General features: G+C 41.7%; 1 protein-coding gene across 10 annotated transcripts in view; it reads right to left on the bottom strand.

Annotated features, from left to right (window-relative positions):
- TXNRD1 (thioredoxin reductase 1) overlaps window positions 1–21,793 on the bottom strand; it is a 187,339-nt gene that overhangs the window by 54,678 nt on the left and 110,868 nt on the right. For all 10 annotated transcript variants that reach the window (XM_055235464.2, XM_055235465.2, XM_063615191.1 and 7 more), the window contains 3 exons: window positions 18,578–18,685; window positions 15,892–15,987; window positions 10,951–11,085 (listed from right to left, as the gene is read on the bottom strand). In XM_055235464.2, coding sequence (XP_055091439.1) covers window positions 10,951–11,085; window positions 15,892–15,987; window positions 18,578–18,685 — 339 coding nt within the window. The remainder of the gene's footprint in view (window positions 1–10,950; window positions 11,086–15,891; window positions 15,988–18,577; window positions 18,686–21,793) is intronic.

Below are 21,793 nucleotides of genomic sequence, written 5' to 3'. Positions count from 1 at the left end.
TGGGAAGTGAGGAGCGCCTCTGCCCGGCCACCCACCGTCTGGGAAGTGAGGAGCGCCTCTGCCCGGCCGCCCCGTCTGGGAAGTGAGGAGCGCCTCTGCCCGGCCACCCACCGTCTGGGAAGTGAGGAGCGCCTCTGCCCGGCCGCCCCGTCCGGGAAGAAGTGAGGAGCGCCTCTGCCTGGCCGCCCCGTCCGGGAAGAAGTGAGTAGCGCCTCTGCCCGGCCGCTCCGTCCGGGAGGAAGTGAGGAGCGCCTCTGCCCGGCCGCCCCGTCCGGGAGGAAGTGAGGAGCGCCTCTGCCCGGCCGCCCCGTCCGGGAGGAAGTGAGGAGCGCCTCTGCCCGGCCGCCCCATCTGGGAAGTGAGGAGCGCCTCTGCCCGGCCGCCCCGTCTGGGAAGTGAGGAGCGCCTCTGCCCGGCCACCCATCGTCTGGGAGGTGAGGAGCGCCTCTGCCCGGCCACCCATCCTCTGGGAGGTGAGGAGCGCCTCTGCCTGGCCACCCATCGTCTGGGAAGTGAGGAGCGCCTCTGCCCGGCCGCCCCGTCTGGGAAGTGAGGAGCGCCTCTGCCCGGCCGCCCCGTCTGGGAAGTGAGGAGCGCCTCTGCCCGGCCACCCACCGTCTGGGAAGTGAGGAGCGCCTCTGCCCGACCACCCACCGTCTGGGAAGTGAGGAGCGCCTCTGCCCGGCCGCCCCGTCCAGGAAGAAGTGAGGAGCACCTCTGCCCGGCTGCCCCGTCCGGGAAGAAGTGAGGAGCGCCTCTGCCCGGCCGCCCCGTCGGGGAAGAAGTGAGGAGCGCCTCTGCCCGGCCTCCCCGTCCGGGAAGAAGTGAGGAGCGCCTCTGCCTGGCTGCCCCATACGGGAAGAAGTGAGGAGCGCCTCTGCCCGGCCGCCCCGTCCGGGAAGAAGTGAGGAGCGCCTCTGCCCGGCCGCCCCATCTGGGAAGTGAGGAGCGCCTCTGCCCGGCCACCCATCGTCTGGGAAGTGAGGAGCGCCTCTGCCCGGCCACCTATCGTCTGGGAAGAAGTGAGGAGCATCTCTGCCTGGCCGCCCCGTCTGGGAGGTCTACCACGGAGACCAGAAGCAATGTGGGGGCTGGTTGTGGTGGCTCACGCCTGTGGTCCCGGCACTCTGGGGGGCGAGGTGGGTTGATCACTTCGGGCTAGGAGTTCGAGACCAGTCTGGCCAACTTGGCGAAACATGAAAAATACAACAGACAAACCAACCAACCAACTCAGTGACAACAAAACAGGTCTACCCTGGAGTCATACTCTAATTTTTTCTATTTTCCTCCCTTTCTGATCCTTTATCCCACTTTCTTTTTCTTCCTCTTCCTTCTCCCTCTTGTCAAATAGGGGATTGAGTTATTATCACTGATCCACATAAAGTCCCTCTCTCATTTATTTTAACTCCCACCCCCCATTTTTATTCCCCGACTTCCCATGTGCAACCTTCCTAATATATTTGATACGCATCAAAAAAAAAAAAATATTGCTTGTTTTGAAAAAATTAGAATACAATAAAATACGCTTGTCACAAAAAAAAAAAAAAAAAAAAAGAAATTCACCATAAAGTATTTTAGATATAAAGAAGGGTATAAAGTGCCCAGTTAGCCCCATGTGTGCCACCCTGTTGGCCCTTTCCTCCTTTCCCTCCACCAAGTTGGTCTTATCATTCCTAGGCATTTCTTCCTGCATTTCTCTTGGGTTTTTTAAAGAAGCTTTACCTGCAAATGGCAAGATGATGTAGATTCTTTTGTTACCCTGCTTTTTTGTATCCCATATGGATACAAATAGCTAATTCTTCCATTTTTTTCACTGAATGGAGTTCAAGTCAATCACTATAGTATAGAACAACACATACAGTCTAGTATATATAGTGTATATTGTAGTATTCAATTATTCAACTAGTTAATATGAATCACACATTTGGGCTCCTTCTGCTGGCCATCCAAGTTGTTGCCAATATGCTCTTTGCAATACGATGCTGTGATATTCCAGCACATATCCTTGCACACAGAGCTTAAGTACAACTGCTGAGTCAGAGGGCAGGTGAAACTTTGGCTTGACTAGATTTTCAAGGTAACTGAACCAACCTAAACTCCCATTTGCAGTGACTAACAAGTTCTCCTTGTTTTATATCCTTGCAAACATTTGATGGTTGTGGACTTGACAGTTTTAGACAATCTTTACTTGTTACTGCTCAAGATTGCCTGTACATAAAAATAAAAATACTTGTGAATAAAGGGGAAGACAGTTTTGTGTAAGGGAGGAACAATACTAAGTCTTTAGTCTGTTTTAGCCTCAGAGGGTGACAAAGCCTTTACTTCTCAAAAAAATCCAGACCAAATACGAATGGCCAGTATCTTAAAAAGTTTTAAAATATAAATGCATTAGAAAATATGGATAATTCATATCCAAAAAAACATTATAAGAAGAAAGAGGCTCATCATTGTTAGCGAAGATATGCTAAAATCCTTGAAATCATTATTTTTTATTTATTTTTTATTTTTATTATTATTATTTTTTTGAGACAGTCTCACTCTGTCACCCAGGCTGGAGTGCAGTGGCACAATCTTGGCTCACTGCAACCTCTGCCTCCTAGATTCAAGCGCTTCTCCTGCCTCAGCCTCCTGAGTAGCTGGGATTACAGGCGCCTGCCACCATGCCCGGATAATTTTTGGATTTTTAGTAGAGACAGGGTTTCACCATGTTGACCAGCCTGGTCTCAAACTCCTGACCTCAGGTGATCCACCTGCTTCGGCCTCCCAAAGAGCTGAGATTACAGGCATGAGCCACTGTGCCCGGCCAATAGTTATCCTTTTTATACTCATTATAGAAAAAACATTGACACTGAATTTTGCAACATTTTAATTAGCACTCTTATATGCAATGCTGGTGACATTGTAAACTAGTACAACTTTTTTGGAAAGGCAATAAAATTCCTTTGTTTAAAAAATGTATGAGTACAGATGAGGACGGGGAAACAATACATGATAATAAAAATAGCTGTGTTAGAAAGGGGTATTAAGGGCAATTCAAACATGCTTTCTTTTCTATTTTTATAATGAGGAAAAAAATAAAGAGCCAAAGAATACATTTAAACAAATTCCAGGCTTATTAATTTGCAAGCCTGGGTTCTACTTCTCAGAAACTGATTTAGAAATAGAACTTGTAGGAGATTTGGATACAAAACTAAATCCACCAAAATGAGCTCTTATCTGCTTTTTCTCATATTGATGTTGTTTTTATGTTAAAAAGTTGGCGGAAGCCAAACTGCCATCGTTGATCAGTCTAAATAAAAAACTGGCCAGGCACCATGGCTCAAGCTGGCAATCCCAGCACTTTGGGAGGCCAAGGTGGGAGGATTCCTTGGGCCCAGGAGTTTGAGACCAGCCTGGGCAACATAATGCGACCCTGTCTCAAATATATATATAAATATATATATTTATATATATATATATAAAAATTAGCTGGGAACAGTGGCATGTGCCTGTAGTCCCAGCTACTCAGGAGACCGAGGCAGGAACATCGCTTGAGCTTGAAAGGTCAAGGCTGCAGTGAGCTGAGATCACACCACTGCACTCCAGCCTGGGTGACAGGAACCCTATCTCAAGTAAATGAAAAAAACTGCTTGGTGGCCGGGCGCGGTGGCTCACGCTTGTAATCCCAGCACTTTGGGAGGCCGAGGTGGGTGGATCACGAGGTCAGGAGATCGAGACCACAGTGAAACCCCGTCTCTACTAAAAATACAAAAAATTAGCCGGGCGTGGTGGCGGGCGCCTGTAGTCCCAGCTACTCCGAGAGGCTGAGGCAGGAGAATGGCGTAAACCCGGGAGGCGGAGTTTGCAGTGAGCCGAGACTGCGCCACTGCACTCCAGCCTGGGTGACAGAGCAAGACTCCGACTCAAAAAAAAAAAAAAAAAAAAAAAAAAAAACTGCTTGGGTCAATTTTGACAGATTTCATTCGTACACAACTGTTTTAGAATTTTTATAAAAACATGTATTTTTAAAAAATGAGCAGAAGGGGCCGCCTCCATGCCCTTCCATCCCAACACACAGGACTCGTACAAGGGTCAGGAGCTGCTGGAGGCTTTCCACCTCACATACTCCTATCTGTCCCCACCACTTCCAGCCACAGAAGGCTCCCTCACTTTAGAGTGGGATTATATTGACTATTAAATTAAAAACAAAAAACACAAAAACTTTTAATATCTGACACTAAAATTCATTTTAAGACATTACAAAGAAGTATTTTCAAATGCTTTCCTCTTGAACTATTGTTTTTCTCTTCTACAAGTGAACTTGATTAGTTGAAATTATTATTCATAATTATGTGTAATCCGTTTCCTACTCAATGACTGTGGCTCAGGTGTTCAGAATAAATGATCACCAACCCCCATCTCACACTGAATAAGGCAAATGCACTGCTAATGCCCCAGGCGCTGAGAATCCCTCTCACACAGGACTTCAGTCAAAACAAGAGTAGCCTCTCCTCTTACAGCAATTCCAGAATTCTAGTAATTCCCTTTGGAAATTACTTTGCTAAAGAATTTGTCAACTTTTGTAAGTAATTACTCCTCAGAGTCAAAGACTGCTCTCAATTGCCCAGGATTTTTACCAAAGTGAGTCATTGTGCCAGACTACCACAGCTGGCTCTGGAGCTGCGGCTATTTTTGAGCACTCAGTTTAAAGCAGTACTCAGGACTGGTTTAAAAATTATTATTATTTCTAATTCATCCACTGGACTAACACTTGTGAAATTCACTGACAGTGCACTGAGGAAATGAAATTTTAAAAGGCATGTAAAATTAAAACACCATTGTTTATTATTAGATCAGTCACTGTCAAATTATTGTTAAAATTTCTAAACTTTCTTCTTCGTTCCTATCCTTCTTTCATTATGGACTAGTAACATTCTGTGGACCACATTTGAACAGCATTCCCCACAGGATATGTCTGGACAATAAAAACAGTGGGTCCAGTAGCAAATCCAAATACTATCCAAGTCAGAACCCAGCATTTGGCAGAGAAAAGAGTTCCCCCTATGAACCCCTAATACCAAGTTTCACTCGTCCTAGATCAAGAAGCTTTAAAAAAAAAAAAAAAAAAAGACTTCCTTGGGATAAATGTCCAGTAAGTAGTGGGATTGCTGGATCATATGGTAGCTCTATTTGTAGATTTTTGAGGAACCTCCATACTGTTGTCCACAGTGGCTGTGCTAGCTTACTCACAGAAGTAAAAAGTAGAACAGAGATTACTAGAGGCTGGTAAAGGTTGGGAGAAGGAGATAGGGAGAGATTTGTTAAAGGATATAAAATTACAGCTAGATAGGAGGAATATGTTCTCTAGCACCTTAGGATAACTACAGTTAAACAATAATGCATACTTTCAAATAGCTAGAAGGGTATGGAATGTTCTCAACACAAAGAAATGGTCAATGTTTGAGATGATTGATAGGCTAATTACCCTAATCTGATCACTATAAACTCTGTGTTTCAAAACATCACTATGCACCCCATAAATATGTACAATTACTGTTCAATTAAAAATAAATTTTTAAAATGTCCATAACTAGGAGTTTAAAGCCTTTGGTTTTTCAAAATCCAGTATCAACACAAGTAGTTCACAACCAGGGTTTAAAAAAAAAAAAAAAATCACTGGAGCTTTTTCATAATATGTATCTCTCTCCAACCCCCATTAAAACTACTGGCATGATGACCTTTCAGTCCAGCCACATCGTCTCCCCTCCCAAGCCACAGCCACATCTTCTATAATATCCTGGGAAAAAACAGCTAACAGGGACAGCTATTCAGCATCTATTAAATGCCAGGAACTCTCCTACACACTTACAGATTGCATTTTAATCAACCCTACAGTTAGATATTCTCTTACTTTATTTTACTTTTTTTTTTTGAGATAGAGTCTCGCTCCAGGCTGGACTGCAGTGTCATGATCTCGGCTCACTGAAACCTCCACCTCCCAGATTCAAGCAATTCTCATGCCTCGGCCTCCCGAGTAGCTGGGACTATAGGTACACACCACCACACCAGGCCATTTTTGTATTTTTAGTAGAGACAAGGTTTTGCCATGCTGGCCAGGCTGGTCTCGAACTGCTGACCTCAGATGATCTGCCCACCTTGGCCTCCTGAAGTGCTGGGATTACAGGCGTGAGCCACTGAGCCAGGCCATTTTGTTTCATTTTTATTTTTATTTTTGAGACAGGGTCTCGCTGTCGCCCAGGCTGGAGTGCAGTGGCGTAATCTTGGCTTAGTACAACCTCTGCCTCCTGGGTTCAAGTGATTCTTGTGCCTCGGTCTCCAACGTAGCTGGGATTACAGGCATATGCCACCATGCACAGTTAATTTTTTGTTATTTTTGGTAGAGATGGGGTTTTGCTATGTGGCCAGGCTGGTCTCAAACTCTGGGCTTCAAGTGATCCACTCGCCTTAGGCTCCCAAAGTGCTCGGATTATAGGAGTGAGCCACCACGCCTGGCCTCTTACTTTATTTAATGTGGAAACTAAGCTTCTGAAAACCTGGGTGGTATGGCCAGGTCTCACTAAGAGGAATTGGCTGAGTGAGATTACAACCCAGGTCTGTGTGTCTCCACTACATTCGTGCTGCCACCAAGAATCATTTCCATTTTTAAATTCTATGCCAAATATGGTAGGACAGTCTGTGCAGATGAAGTATCAGCTGCACAATGTGGTGCTTTGGGGTCTGGACTGCCTGGGTTTGAATCCCAGCTCGGCCATGACCAGGCTGGGTAACCATGGGCAAGTTACTCAACCTCTTCGTCCTTGGTTTCCTCATCTGTCAAATAGATATACTACCCCATCCACCGCATGGGGTGCTCACAAGGACTAAGTTACTCAACAGGCAGGGACACAGTACACAGCACACAGCAGGCCCTCATACACATCAGTGGTTTTGTCATCGCCGTCACCTCGAGTCTGCTCTTGCTATTGCTTCCTGCTGCAGGACACAAACCTGAGTGGTCTTCAGCTCTCCCTCTTCCCATTCCCAGCCAGTTGGCAAGTACTATCAACTCTGCCCTCAAATACAACCGTGTCACTCCATTTCCACTGCCACACCTCCGGCCACTATCATCTCCTCTCATCCACCTCACCAGCCACATAACTGGATCTGCCACTTCACTTGCTCACTTAGTCCAGCTTCCACAGTGCAGCTGGAGGAATGTTTCTGAACAATGTACCTGATCATATTACCCCCTGCTTTAGACCTTTTGGCTGAATCACAATGCCCCAAAGGAGGTCAAAATACCCTTCCTTAGTTTACAAGACCATCACTTACCCACCTGTTTCTCCAGCATATATATATAAAAAAATAAAAAAATATATATATTTTTTAACTCTCTAAGCTCTTTAAGCTATGGCAATATTGAGGGCCTTCTTCAGTTCCTTGAATGAGCCATCCTCTTTCCCACCCAGGCCTTTTGTACAGTGTTCTCTCACTAGCTAACACCCACACATTGTTCTAGTCTTAGGTAAGAACTCCCTCCAGAATCATCCTGCCCCAACATCCTACGATATTGTGAAATGATAAGAAATATGTATTTGGTCTTCCATCCTGTCCCTGGTTCCTGGCAAGGGAGCTTCTAAAACCCTTGGAATGTCCTGAGTGACACTAGTGAGATGAGCATCTTTTGCCACTCATAATGAGCCCCTTTCAACCACACCTGAGCTTATGCTAATGCTATGACTCTTGGTGGGGCCCTAGATAGCTTCAAGATGGCGGCTGGTTGCCAGAGGAACCAACCATGTCATCAGAGTAGAATTTTTAGCCCCAGTTCTGGTCCCCTACATCTGGGGAGGGAGCAGGAGATTGGGTAATTACCAATGGTCAATGATTAATCAATCATGCCTACATAATGAGACCTCTATAAACACCCCTAAATGAGGGGTTTGGAGAACTTCCAGGTTGGTGAGTATCAAGGTGCTGGGAAGGTGCCACACCTAGAGAGGACATGGAAGCTCTGTCGTCCCCCGCCTCCCCACAACCACCTTGCCCTGTGTATCTCTTCCATTTGGCTGTTCCTGAGTTGCAACCTTTATAACACACAAGTAAATACAAGTAAAGTTTATTCCTGAGTTCTGTGAGCCATGCTAGCAATTTTTTTTTTTTTTTTGAGACGGAGTCTCGCTCTGTCACCCAGGCTGGAGTGCAGTGGCGCAATCTCGGCTCACTGCAAGCTCCGCCTCCCGGGTTCACGCCATTCTCCTGCCTCAGCCTCTCAGAGTAGCTGGGACTACAGGCGCCCGCCACCACGCCCGGCTAATTTTTTTTTTTGTATTTTTAGTAGAGACGGGGTTTCACCGTGGTCTTGATCACCTGACCTCATGATCCACCCGCCTCAGCCTCCCAAAGTGCTGGGATTACAAGCGTGAGCCACCGCGCCCGGCCTAACCCCTTGACTTTATAGCTGGTAGGTCAGAAGTACAGGAGGCCTGGGCTTGACACTGGCCTCTGCAGTGGAGGCAGTCTTACGGGAATGAGCCCTTGTAGGATCTGATGCTAACTCCAGGCAGCTGGTATCAGAATTGAGTTACATTATAGGTCACACAGCTGGTGTCTAGAAAGCTGGAGAACTCGTTGTTCGTGTGAGCAAAACCCCCACACATCTGGGGTCAGAAGTGCTCTGTGAGTAAAAACAGATCACAAGAATCCCTGAGGCAAAAACCATAAAGGTGGCACTCCAGTGCCTCCAGCACTTTATATCTACCCTGATCCTAGGACCCATCAGACAGAATTGTTAACTGGCACATCTCCTAGGTGCCTCCTCTCCTCCTAAGCTTATCTCAAATCCCTGCTGTGTCCCCAGTGTCTAGCACAGCACTGTGCACACAGCTTGACAAGTGTGTTCACAGAGTGCGATTTCACCCAATTTTTTTTATCTTCTTAATTAGCCAACAGCTTGGGGAAAACAAAATATCAGAGTCCTATCAAAGCACCAGAACATTCAGCCTCTGAGCTTCAATATCATAAGAGGACCAACAGATGGAGATGCACAGCCTCAAATGTGCCAGGCATACCAAGGAGAATAGGCCTTTGGCTGACCTCCCCACAGCCATGGGCTTCAGGAGATGTCCTGCATCCTCACTGCATACTTCTGCTCAGCTGGCAATCACCCCGCCAGATGCTGCCGTGTATGCTGCTGCTGGATCACAGCACAATAGCCTCCTGAGGGGGTCAGAGGCCAGCACACAGCAGTCTTTCTTTCAACAAGCCCACTGAGAGCTGAATTCAGACAAAAAAATTAGACACTCATATACAAAAGACAATAAAATCGTCTTTTCCTTCGTTCCTATCAAAAATAGTTATTGAAGCTTGTGAGTATCTTGAAATGGCATCTACATTTTTAAATATACTCACTATCGTGGGTTGAATTGTGTCCCCATAACCCTAAAAGGCATGATCAAGTCCTAACCCCCAATATTTGTGAATTTGGAAATAGGGTCTTTGCAGATGTAATCAAGTGAAAATGAGATCATGTTGGATTAGAGTGGGTCCTAATCCAATGACTGGAGTTTCTTTATGAGAAAGAGGAAGGAAATTTGGACACAGACACACAAGAGATGAGGCCATGTGAAGAGGGGGGCAGAGATAAAAGTGATACATCTGCAAGCCAAGGAATGCCAAGGATTGCCATTGCTACCAGAAGACAGAAGAAGAGGCAAGGGAGGATTCTTCCCTAGTACCTTTGGAGGCAGCTTGGCCCTGCTGACATCATGAGTTTGGACTTCTTGCCTCCAGAACTGAGAGAGAGAAAATGTCTGCTATTTTTAAGCCACCCAGTTTGTGGTACTTTGTTACAGTAGCCCTGGGAAACTAACGTACTCTAGAAAGCAAAGTTAATTGGCTCCTTCCCAACACAGGCAGTTTGAGTCATTACACTGAATAAAAGATCTATCGCACATTAAAGGCATTGATCAAGACTTCAGTTTTTATATTTTTTTGAAGCTTAATTCTATTTCCATCACAAAAACAGCAGCTTTCTATAAATGAAAGAAATAAATGATGCCCTAATCTCTCAACATGTTAATATTTTAGGCTTATATCCCAGCCAGGTGCCTATTAATAGAAGAGGATTCTCGATCACAGAGAAGACAAAGCAAAAGAGAGCTAAAACGTTTTTCCAGGTCTTAAAGCTGACATTCCACATACTCAGCAATGAGTTCAGTTGTACAAAGGCAACCATGAACAGACAGAACAACCAGTCATGGGGCTGCTGGATGAAATCTGGCAAGAATGTGCATATGTGTGTGTGTGCATGTTTGTAAGTGCAATGTACACCTTGGAAGCCACTGGCTACAACAGATAATCACTGCAATTTTCAACTCCATATATAAGCTGGTATAGTATGACGTGCCTCCTCCCACACCTTCCCAAGTTCTCTAATATAAACACATTTTTGGCTTACCATTCCTATGCAGTTAGGTATTACAATATTCAACTCTTGGATGATCACTGGCAGCGAAGAAACACTGACACCCAGAGGCCTAGATTGGTCAATTTCTAGTTCTACTGTCATTTGATCTTTTGAAAGCATCATTTTCAAATCTCATTCACTGATACCATAAGCTGAAGAGGCAGACAGTATCAATTAGCCTCAAGATAGCTGTGGAATAACTAAGATTGAAGCTCTTCCATTATTAACTGATTGCCATGAAAATAATTTAGAAGATATGATAAATAAAATATTTAAGGCACAGCTCTATAAATCACTCTCATAATTTTTACCACTTGACATGACGGAAGCCTCCAGTTCATACCATAAGCAATCAATATTGAAAGACGAAAACTAATTTTTAGAGACAAGGCCCTCTTTTGAGGAATCATTATCAAACTCAGGGTCCTAGATCTGCCATGTATAAGCTGCGTGGTGTGCTTCTATGTGGTACATTTTAAACTGTAGAAGTGTAGATGACCCACCTCTGCACAGACAGGGTGGATTCCAATTGTGCTGTCCAGCTGGTTTTTGGTCAGTCCACATTTGAGTGCAGCTGCGAAGCCTTGTGTAACTTCTCCAGCATTTGGACCCAGTATGTGAAAGCCCACAACACGTTCCTAAGGTAAAAAAAAAAAAAAAAAAAAATACAATAATGCAATTAAGCTGATTTTTCTCCCCTTCTCTTCCTACACAGCTTAGAGCATTTCTCCAGTCTGTTTCTTAAAAATCCAACTCAAAAATGACCAGAGACTGGCCAGGTGCAGTGGCTCAGGCCTGTAATCCCAGCACTTTGGGAGGCCGAGGCAGGTGGATCACAAGGTCAGGAGATCGAGACCATCCCGGCTAACACGGTGAAACCCCATCTCTACTAAAAATACAAAAAGTTAGCCGGGCGTGGTGGCGGGTGCCTATAGTCCCAGCTACTTGAGAGGCTGAGGCAGGAGAATGGCGTGAACCCAGGAGGCAGAGCTTGCAGTGAGCCGAGATCATGCCACTGCACTCCAGCCTGGACGACAGAGCGAGACTCCATCTCAAAAAAAAAAGAAAATGACCAGAGACATTTTTTTTTTTTTTTGAGATGGAGTATTGCTCTTGTTGCCCAGGCTGAAGTGCAATGGCGCGATCTCTGCTCACTGCAACCTTTGCCTCCTGGATTGAAGCGATTCTCTTGCCTCAGCCTCCCGAGTAGCTGGGACTACAGGCAGGTGCTACCATGCCGGCTAATTCTTTTGTATTTTTAGTAGAGACGGGGTTTCGCCATGTTGGCCTGGCTGGTCTCGAATGCCTGATCTCAGGTGATCCATGTACCTCGGCCTCCCAAAGTGCTGGGATTACAGGTGTGAGCCACCGCACCTGGAAAACAGCCAGAGACTTTAATGACTGCTGCTAACAGCTATTTAGGCTAAAGACTCCCCAACATGAACCAAAACATAGAGTATGATGTTCACTTCAAACAGGAACAAAGAGACAAGGGACAGCTGCAAGTGTTTACTCATTTTATGAGAAAAAATACAAAAGGCAAAGATGCCTACAAGTCTTTAATCACCAAAATGTTCTGGAAAATATTATCAAAGTGCAGGGTGTCCTCACGTCCCATATTTGATTGTCTCAGCTCCACAGAGACTATCGGCAATAGCTGGGACCCTTAAGAGTAGTCATTCAAATTAAAAGGTCATTTTGACTGGGCATCATAGCTCAAGCCTGTAATCCCAGCACTTTGGGAGGCTGAGGCAGGAGAATCACCTGAGGCCAGGCATTCAAGACCAGCCTGGCAACATAGGGAGACTCTGTCTCTACAGAAAAAAAAAAAAAAAAAAGAAGAAGAATTAGCTGGGCACGGTGGCTCACGTTTGTAGTCCCAGCTACTTGGGAGGCTGAGGTGGGAGGAATGCGTGAGCCCAGGAGATCGAGGCTGCAGTGAGCTATGATCACACCACTGCACTCTATCCTGGGTGACAAAGTGTAAGACCCTGTCTCTGAAAAATAAAATAAAAATAAAATTTTAAACGTAATTTTAAATAAGGTTTTGAGGATAAATAGTGCAAGACCATTAAAGTCTGAAAACATTTTTGTTTTGTTTTGTTTTTAATAGACATGGGGTTTCGCCATGTTGCCTAGGCTGGTCCCGTTCACCCACCTCGGCCTCCCAAAGTGCTGGGATTACAGGCGTGAGCCACTGTGCCCAGCAAAGTCTGAAAACATTTTTGAAAGCAAAAGAAAAATGTCTGGCACTCTAAAATACCTGTGTAGAAATTATTTTGGATAAATTTGAAATCTCAAACTCTGGCTACCTCTGCCAAAAGCAGAGAAATCTGATGCACTCTACTGTTGAGTTGATAGATTTTCAGCGCAGACTCAGACTAGACTATCTAGTCCAATCTCGTCATAACATATGAGGCAACTTAGGCTGTGGGGTGCAGAGCTTGTCTAAGGTTCCATCGCTCCCTGGAAACAATCAGGAGGTTGTTCTGTTGACAAAGGACTGTAATATATTGCATATTGTACTCTTACACATATTCTCCCTGATGATTCCAGGTTTATGGTATGAAGAAAGTGTATCTGTAGGAGGAACTACTAAAAAGCACTTAAAATAGATTTCCATGTAATAATGTGGAAAGGGTCTCAAAAAATAATGAGATTATTAAAGAGTTGCAGAGCTCTACATAATGAGGATGCCACCTGTAATTAAACCACGAACACTGTATAATGTTTATGCATTCATAAATAGGTGGCAAACATAAGAACGTAAGTCGAAGACCCTTCGACTTCAAAGTTTTACCTTTTGAAGTGAGGGAAGATGGAAGACTGCATAGGCATAAGATAATAGTTAATAGCATGGTATCTACATTGTGTGAGAATAAATGTACAGATCTGCCCTTACCTAGGTAAATGATTTGAGCACAATTACTTAACTTCCATGTGCTTCAGTTTCCTCATCTATAAAAAGGAGTAAACAATAGCACATATACCTCACAGGACTGTGTAAGGATTAAATAAGTTAATATCTGTAGAGCTCTATAGTGCCTGGTACACAGTAGCTCAATAAATACAAGCTGTTATAAACTGCATATATGATGGTTTATCTCTTATAAGAAAAAAGCCCTGAAACAAATATAGCAAAAATGTTAACATTCCTTGACTTTGGATGGTGAGTACCTTCTTCATCTTTATTATAAATATTTTATGTAAAAAAAATAAAATAGCAGAGAACAAAAGCCAGCAGATAATAAACACCGTAAGTACAATTTAGAATCAAGGACATTTAGACACTGAAGTCAAGTGACTGACTCAAAATGAATAAAGCACGCCCCAGGGATAGTGAAGTTCTACAAGCTTTTACCTCAGATTGCTCATGACAAAAGAGAGGTAACAAATATTCATCTTCTCTATTACTATCTTTATCTATGAAAATAACCGAAAACACTGTCACCCTACATATGACCTCAACTACTGACAGGTTTATTGGTAGGAAAATTATTTTCCATATTATTCTAGCAATGCCATTTGAACAAATGTAACATTGAAAAAAGAGCAAAATACATATGGTTAAAATGGATTTGCTTGGTAGGAAGGAAACCTTCAAGGTTTCACTGACTGCTATGAGCAACTGAAGTCTCTCTCAGTGAGACAGGGGCAGTTAATATACTGCCAGTGAGAATGGCTGACATTTTCTCCTTTTGTCTCAGTAAAAGTGGTATCTAATGTATACTCATATAAACAAACTTTTGAGAAAATTTGCCTAAAAAGAAAAACTATATATACAATTGTTATTTATGTTAGCTGTGTAGCTTCATTATGGGTTATCCTAGTATATTCATTTGAATCTTTTTTTGCAGAGGATTCAGGAAAATGTTTTCTAAAACCCTTGGTTTTACCAAAAAAACCAACCTGTAACTGTCCTACTGCCTAAAGCAGTAGTTTCCAAATAGGATACATGGCTTAATTATATATAAATTTCGAGATTAAAAGATTATCAGAGTTTACTAGGCTTTTAACATACAGATTAACATCATTTATATTTTTACTGAGGTCGTTTCTTTAAAAAGTGTTCAGCTAAGTTAAAAAGATCAGTTTTCTTAAGAGTCAATACTAAATAGAGTGTGTGTATATGAATATACCCGTGTCCCGCAGTCAAAAAACTTTAAAAAATATGAATTATCCAATCCCTCATTTCATACATATGGAAAAAAACCCTGTGAGGTATAGAGTTTGCTCACAGGCTTTCATAGGTTTCTGCTAAAAAGTACTGTAATAGGCCGGGTGCGGTGGCTCACACCTGTAATCCCAGCACTTTGGGAGACCAAGGCAGATGGATCACCTGAGGTCAGGAGTTCGAGACCAGCCTGGCCAACATGGTGAAACCCCGTCTCTACTAAAAATACAGAATAGCTGGGCATGGTGGTGGGTGCCTGTAATCCCAGCTACTTGGGAGGCTGAGGCAGGAGAATCACTTGAACCTGGGAGGTGAAGGTTGCAGACAGCCAAGATCACGCCACTGCACTCCAGCCTGGGCAACAGAGCGAGACTCCGTCTCAGAAAAAAAAAAAAAAAAAAGTACTGTAATATATTGCATATTGTACTCTTACACATATTCACCTGGACAACTGGGGGTTTATGGTATGAATAAAGTATATGTGGGAGGACTACTAAAAAGCACTTAAAATACATTAGATTTACATGTAATAACACCAGGCTAGCGTTACATGTAGCATCAGGCAATGAAATCTTAGAACTCAATTAAGAGCTCTTTCTCAGTAGTGCCAGCTGCTGAGGATCAAACGTGCATTGCTCTTGTTCTTTTTTGTTATTCATTATATTTAGATAGTCGATGACTTTATTGTTCCTCTTCTATAAACACAAACACAGACAGTTCTCAAGTTGTGCCTTTGGTTCCTTCACTCAGTAAGTTTTGGCTGCCTGTTGACTAAGTGTAGGGCCCTGAGCCAGTGAAGATGAGGGGGCAGCAGGCAGTGCAGCCAAGGTCCTTGCCAGCTGTTGGTATCTATTAGCTGAGACAACTGGCAGGCGAAATACTGAAGGAATGCCATCTGCACCATGTGACCAACTAAGCTATATATTAAAAACTAAAGCCGGGTACGGTGGCTCACGCCTGTACATTCCAGCACCTTGGGAGGCCGAGACAGGCAGATTATGAGGTCAGGTGTTCAAGACCAGCCTGGCCAACATGGTGAAACCCCGTCTGCAAAAATTAGCCAGTGTGGTGGCACGAGTCTGTAATCCCAGTTAGTTGGGAGACTGAGGCAGGAGAATCACTTGAACCCGGGAGGCGGAGGCTGCAGTGAGCCGAGATAGCGTCACTGCACTCCAGCCTGGGCAACAGACCAAGACTCCATCTTAAAAAAAAAAAAAAAAAAAAAAAAAACTAAATAAAATTACTGGAAGGGATTGAGAATTGCACTTACATTGTCTTTAGTATTACAGATTATTTTTGCGTAACATTTGTTGTTATCTCTTGAAGGAATCGTCCATTCCAATGGCCAAAAGTAACTATGGTAAACCTAAGAAAATACAAAAGCAAAATTTAGACCCATTATTTTAAACAGTAAGTCTGTCAAACATATATGGTGAAAGACGGTGGAGACTCTTTAATAAGTAGACTTTCATTAAATAATAAAATTCATGGAATAAATAGGAATCTGGTCAAAAGGTAAATGACTTTAAACTCCTTGCTGTCAGGCACTTTTGCTATAAGCTCATCCCTTAATTATGTATATCTCTACCTCAAAATAGTACACCCTAACTAATAACAAAAAAGAGCAAGGGAATGAGAGAAATAAGCCATTTAATTACCTGTTGTCATACATTGAAAACATACACATACACAAACCTCAATACTATCTTGTTATCCACTGTGAATGACAACTTGGGCAAGAAACAAATAAGGTGCCAGGATCAATTAAGGTAAATATCTAGTTCTCTTGCTAAATGCTTCCAAAAGACATTTCCTCCTTTGGCATTATTCACTAAAAGCAATGAAGGAAGGAGACAGGGAAGGAATGAAGAAAGGAGGAAGGGAGGGTGGAAGGACAGCATCCTTACTAATATAATTCCTGGTTGACTAAATGTTTTTTTTTCTCCTCCAGCTGCTAGCCTCAGTTCAAAACATGATTCGCTACCTTTTATGAGCAAACTGATTATGAAGACATAAGAAGTGTTCTTCCATGTTGTGATATATAATATAATTTTAAAAATAAACATGGATTACAAAATTTAATGTATAGTATCATAGTATCACAATTATATAGGAAGAAAATTAAAGGAATCACCCCAAATTGCTAACAATTGCTGTTGCAGCTCTACTCCATAAGTAATTGTTTCCTCTTTCCCTTACATTTTTCAAAGTTTCTTGAATTCAAACACATTATACTTCTATAATAAAAAAGCAAATTTTAAAAAACTTAAATATTGTCTACCAAGAAATACGAAACATATATTAAAAATTTCAAATTTTAATTATATATATGTCATGTATATACAAACTCACACAGGAAATCTATTCAAAAAATAAACTGAGAAACAATGAATTATGAAGATGTTTGTCATTCTATTTATAATAATGAAAAACTGTAAACAACCTAATCAAAGAATGGCTTAACAGATTATAGTATAGCACCCCTTAAAAGAAGAATTACACATTTTTTTAAAATGGAGATTTTAGAGAATTAAAGACAGGAAATGTTCATGACATAACATTAATATTAAGCTTGGACCTAAAACTGTGAGTAACTTCATCAAACTTTGAAAAAAATTAAGACATACATACTCACACAAAATCACATACACATATATACATACATAAAATATAAAAATGCATCAAAATATTTATAGAAAAAGAAACTGGAAGGAAATACACAAAAATATTAATAGCAGTTATCTCTTCATGAATTAAAATTTCCTTTTTGATATTTTCCTAATTTTGAAACTTCCTATAATAAAGATATACTATTCTTCTTTTTTTTTCTTTTTTTTTTTTTTTTGAGATGGAGTTTTGCTCTTGTTGCCCAGGCTGGAGTGCAATGGCGCAATCTTGGCTCACCGCAACCTCCGCCTCCCGGGTTCAAGCGATTCTCCTGCCTCAGCTTCCCAAGTAGCTGGGATTACAGGCATGTACCATCACTCCTGGCTAATTTTGTATTTTTAGTAGAGATGGGGTTTCTCCACGTTGGTCAGGCTGGTCTCGAACTCCTGGCCTCAGGTGATCCGCCCACCTTGGCCTCCCAAAGTGCTGGGATTACAGGCATGAGCCACCATGCCCAGCCAGATATACTATTCTTATAATCAGAAAAAAAGGTTAATAATGTGTTACTAATAGACCAACATATTACATGCTACTATCAATGCATATGATAAAGAAAAAGATTATTAAGAGATTTAAAATAGGCTTTTTATTTTAAAAAATCGACTTATTCACAAATTTGGTCTTTCAAAAGGTTTTATTGGAAATTTTCCCTAAAATGATTTAAAACAGCAGTCCTTTTGGGTGGCATTATTTGTGTATACAGAAATAGTGTATTTCATGTGCATTTTCCTTAACTCCATGATAAAATGTGAGCAGAAAAGTTAGTACAAATTAGAGAGGAGTGCTAGAAACAAGTAGTACTAATGGCATGAGCAGTGAAAATGTTAATTTTTATTTTTTCTTTTCATTTTCCTATAATTAATCAAGAGAAATCAATAAATGTGATTTTAAATAGTAAAAGGAAATATGATTGGGTCAACTGACAGAATTAGAAAATGAAAATTAAATCAGATAAAAATATTACACCAATACTAAATTTCCTGAAAGTGGTAACTACACTACGGTTATATAAGAAAATGCCCTCGTTCATAGAAATACACAAGAAAGTATTTAGGGGTAAAGGAGAATTCAACTTACTCTCAAATGATTCACAGAAACACACTCACACACAGAGAATGAGAGACTACTAAAAGTGTATAAAATAAATTGGCAGAATGTTAGTAATATATGAATCTGGATAATGGGTATATGAAAATTCTCTGTACTATTTTTTAAGTCTTCTACATATTTTAAATTCTGAAGAAAAAAAGTAGTAATATAACATAGGAGAAAAGAGGAAAAGAACTTACCTCAATATTTTCTTCCCCAAACTTCTCCACAGCTTTCTCCTCAGAAAGGCCACAAGCACCATATTCCAAAGGAGTAAATACAGTGGTTGGAACATTTTCATAGTCACACTGTTTAAAAATGGAGGTAAGGAGTTATAATAGGCAAAGTTATAACTTAAAAAAACAAAGGTATTCAAAAAAGTCAAAATTGACAAAGGAAATAAGAGTAATAAATTTCTACCCAAAGTATGCAAAGTCTCAATCCCAGATATCAATTAATTAATCTACTACATTGAGAACCATTAACTTATTTGAAAAGTTTAGTAGATAGAAGTGTGAAGTCTGGTAAGACTATGAGAAAAAGATTCATGCAGCTTCTCCATCCATCAACCAACTGATGTTATCAACAATGACACACTTTTTTCCCCTTAATAAAGCAGCCAAAAATAATACTGGTGTACCCAAATCTGATAGTCTTGTATTATCAGTGATAAAAAATTAAAAGATTTCTTTAAAACATCAATTAGGTAATACATATTAACAGCCATAAAACATTTTATCCTTTTGGCCTAATAATCCCACCTTTAGAAATCTATAATAAGATTATAGATATTATAATTTAACATATAGATATATTACTATATTTTACTATAATATACAATACTAACATAGTAATAGTTTGATATACAGAAAAGGCTGCATGTATTAACTGAACATTGCTGTAGTACTCAATAGTGGCAATAATAGGGTTTATAATGCCATCTGGTAAAAGCCTAGCGGTTATATTTATACACAGAGGTGATCCAAAGTAACACTCTGTATTTAAAATAAGAGAAGTACAATTCTCACTCTCTAAACAGGGAGATAAAATCTTTAAAATATGCTCCCCTCTACAAACAATAAATACAATCCATTTTCTCTAAAAAAAAAAAAAAATACATAGACCCTTGGAATTCTAATTTAAAAGTAAAGGCAGACAACGACTTATGCCACAGTGGTGTATCAGGGACCATATTTACCCTCCTGCTTTAAACAACTAGAAAACCAGACAAGGATGAAGCAACACTTTTTAAGACATCGACCAAGAGGCAGTGCAAGTCTGTGATCCCTGCGGGAAGGGAAACAAATGAGATGAGTCCTGTGACTGCTCCAGCTTACTGCTCACAGGCAGTTTCTAAGCCTCAGTGCAGAGAAGCAGAGCTCAAACAGAGTCCAGGGTCTTTCCTGGAAGCCAAGGTGGTTTCAAGTTGCAAGGCAGAAAACAAAAGAGGATGGAATTGCATGCATAAAGAGAGTTCTTGAGGTCTGTAGAGGTCTTCTTAGATTACAGCTGAGACAGAGAAGAGTATGTCCAAAGGAAACAAAAAGATCCATGAATTTTTTTTTTTTTTTTTTTTTTTTTTGAGACGGAGTTTCGCTCTGTCGCCCAGGCTGGAGTGCAGTGGCGCAATCTCGGCTCACTGCAAGCTCCGCCTCCCTGAAATTTTTTTTTTCTTTTTTTGGAGACAGGGTCTTACTCTGATACCCAGGCTGGACTGCAGTGGTGTGATCACAGCTCACTGCAGCCTTCACCTCCCAAGTTCGGGTGATTCTTCCACCTCAGCTCTCTGTGTAGCTGGGACTAAGAGGCACACACCACCTCACCCATCTCATTTTTTGTATATTTTGTAGAGATAGGGTTTCGCCATGTTGCCCAGGCTGGTTTTGAATTCCTGGGCAAGTGATCCTCCTGCCTCAGCCTCCCAATGTGCTGGTTACAGGTGTGAGCCACTGTGCCCAGCCGTACCTTACTTTAGTGTACAACTCCATTCAATGTTTTAGCCTTTTTTTTTTTTAAGGAAACCACTGAGATATGAATTTAAGAATAAATTAAGTGCATCCAATCTCAAGCTATATTGAGGTACCAGATACTCAACAACTGCAACAATGCATACAAGATGTAATTCAAAGAGGTAGTCTTGTTAAATTTATTCTAAATAGTAATACGAACCAACTGCTATTCCCTCGATAATCAGTCAATCTGGCATTCAAAACCTTTTTTAACCCTCAATCCGTTAATTCAAAATGTGAGATTTTATTATGCTACATCCCAAATAACCCCAGGTCACAAATTTTGCTAGCATCACTCTTTGAGATTCCCATTATTGTAACCAACTGAAACCAATGTAAGGAAAATGGGTAATGCCAAAATTCTTTACAACTAATGTTTCTGGAATCCTTTTTAAAAAACAGCCATCTTTATTCTTTTCTGGCCATCTAGTCCCATGAAACATACTGAAGAGTTTTAACATCCTATACTGACTTTAAAAAAATCATTTTAAAATTTAGTATAACATTTAACATATTCAACATTCTAAAACAGGTATTTTCTTTTTTTTTTTTTTTTTTTTTCTTGAGACAGAGTCTCACTCTGTCGCCCAGGCTGGAGTGCAGTGGCACGATCTCAGCTCACTGCAAGCTCCGCCTGCCGGGTTCAGGCCATTCTCCTGCCTCAGCCTCCAGAGTAGCTGGGACTACAGGCACCCGCCGCCACCACGCCCGGCTAATTTTTTGTATTTTTAGTAGACACAGGGTTTCACCATGTTAGCCAGGATGGTCTCGATCTCCTGACCGCATGATCCACCCGCACCAGCCTCCCAAAGTGCTGGGATTACAGGCATGAGCCACCCCACCCGGCCTCTAAGACAGATATTTTCCAAGGACTAGGTAATAAGGCCTGAATAGTGGTTTAAGCTACTTTGTACACTGACACCATTACCTAAATCCTCAAGTCCTTTTATAGCCTAGATAAGTGTCATAAAAAGACTTAGAACATTTTACTTATATTGGTAATGATGAAATTGACATAAAATACAACTGTTTAGAGTATATGGATATAAAGTACACTATTCAACAATAGTGCTGAAACCTGATTAATCAAGCTCTTTTTATTCATAGTGTGAATCCAAGATGTCAATTTTTTTTTTTTTTTTTAATTTTTTTTCTTTAGACGGAGTCTCGCTCTGTAGCCATGGCAAGAGTAGAGTGGCACGATCTTGGCTCACTGCAACCTCTGCCTCCCGGTTCCCCATTCGAGCAATTCTCCTGCCTCAGCCTCCTGAGCAGCTGGGATTACAGGCGTGCGCCACCATGCCCAGCTAATTTTTACATTTTTAGTAGAGACGGGGTTTCGCCATGTTGGCCAGGCTGGTCTTGAACTCCTGACCTGGTGATCTGCCTGCCTCAGCCTCCCAAAGT

This window comes from Symphalangus syndactylus, chromosome 13 (genome assembly GCF_028878055.3).
Source record: "Symphalangus syndactylus isolate Jambi chromosome 13, NHGRI_mSymSyn1-v2.1_pri, whole genome shotgun sequence".
NCBI lineage: Eukaryota > Metazoa > Chordata > Mammalia > Primates > Hylobatidae > Symphalangus > Symphalangus syndactylus.
The sequence above is the reverse complement of the archived record's forward strand: the minus strand, read 5'-3'. Positions and strand labels throughout refer to the sequence as shown.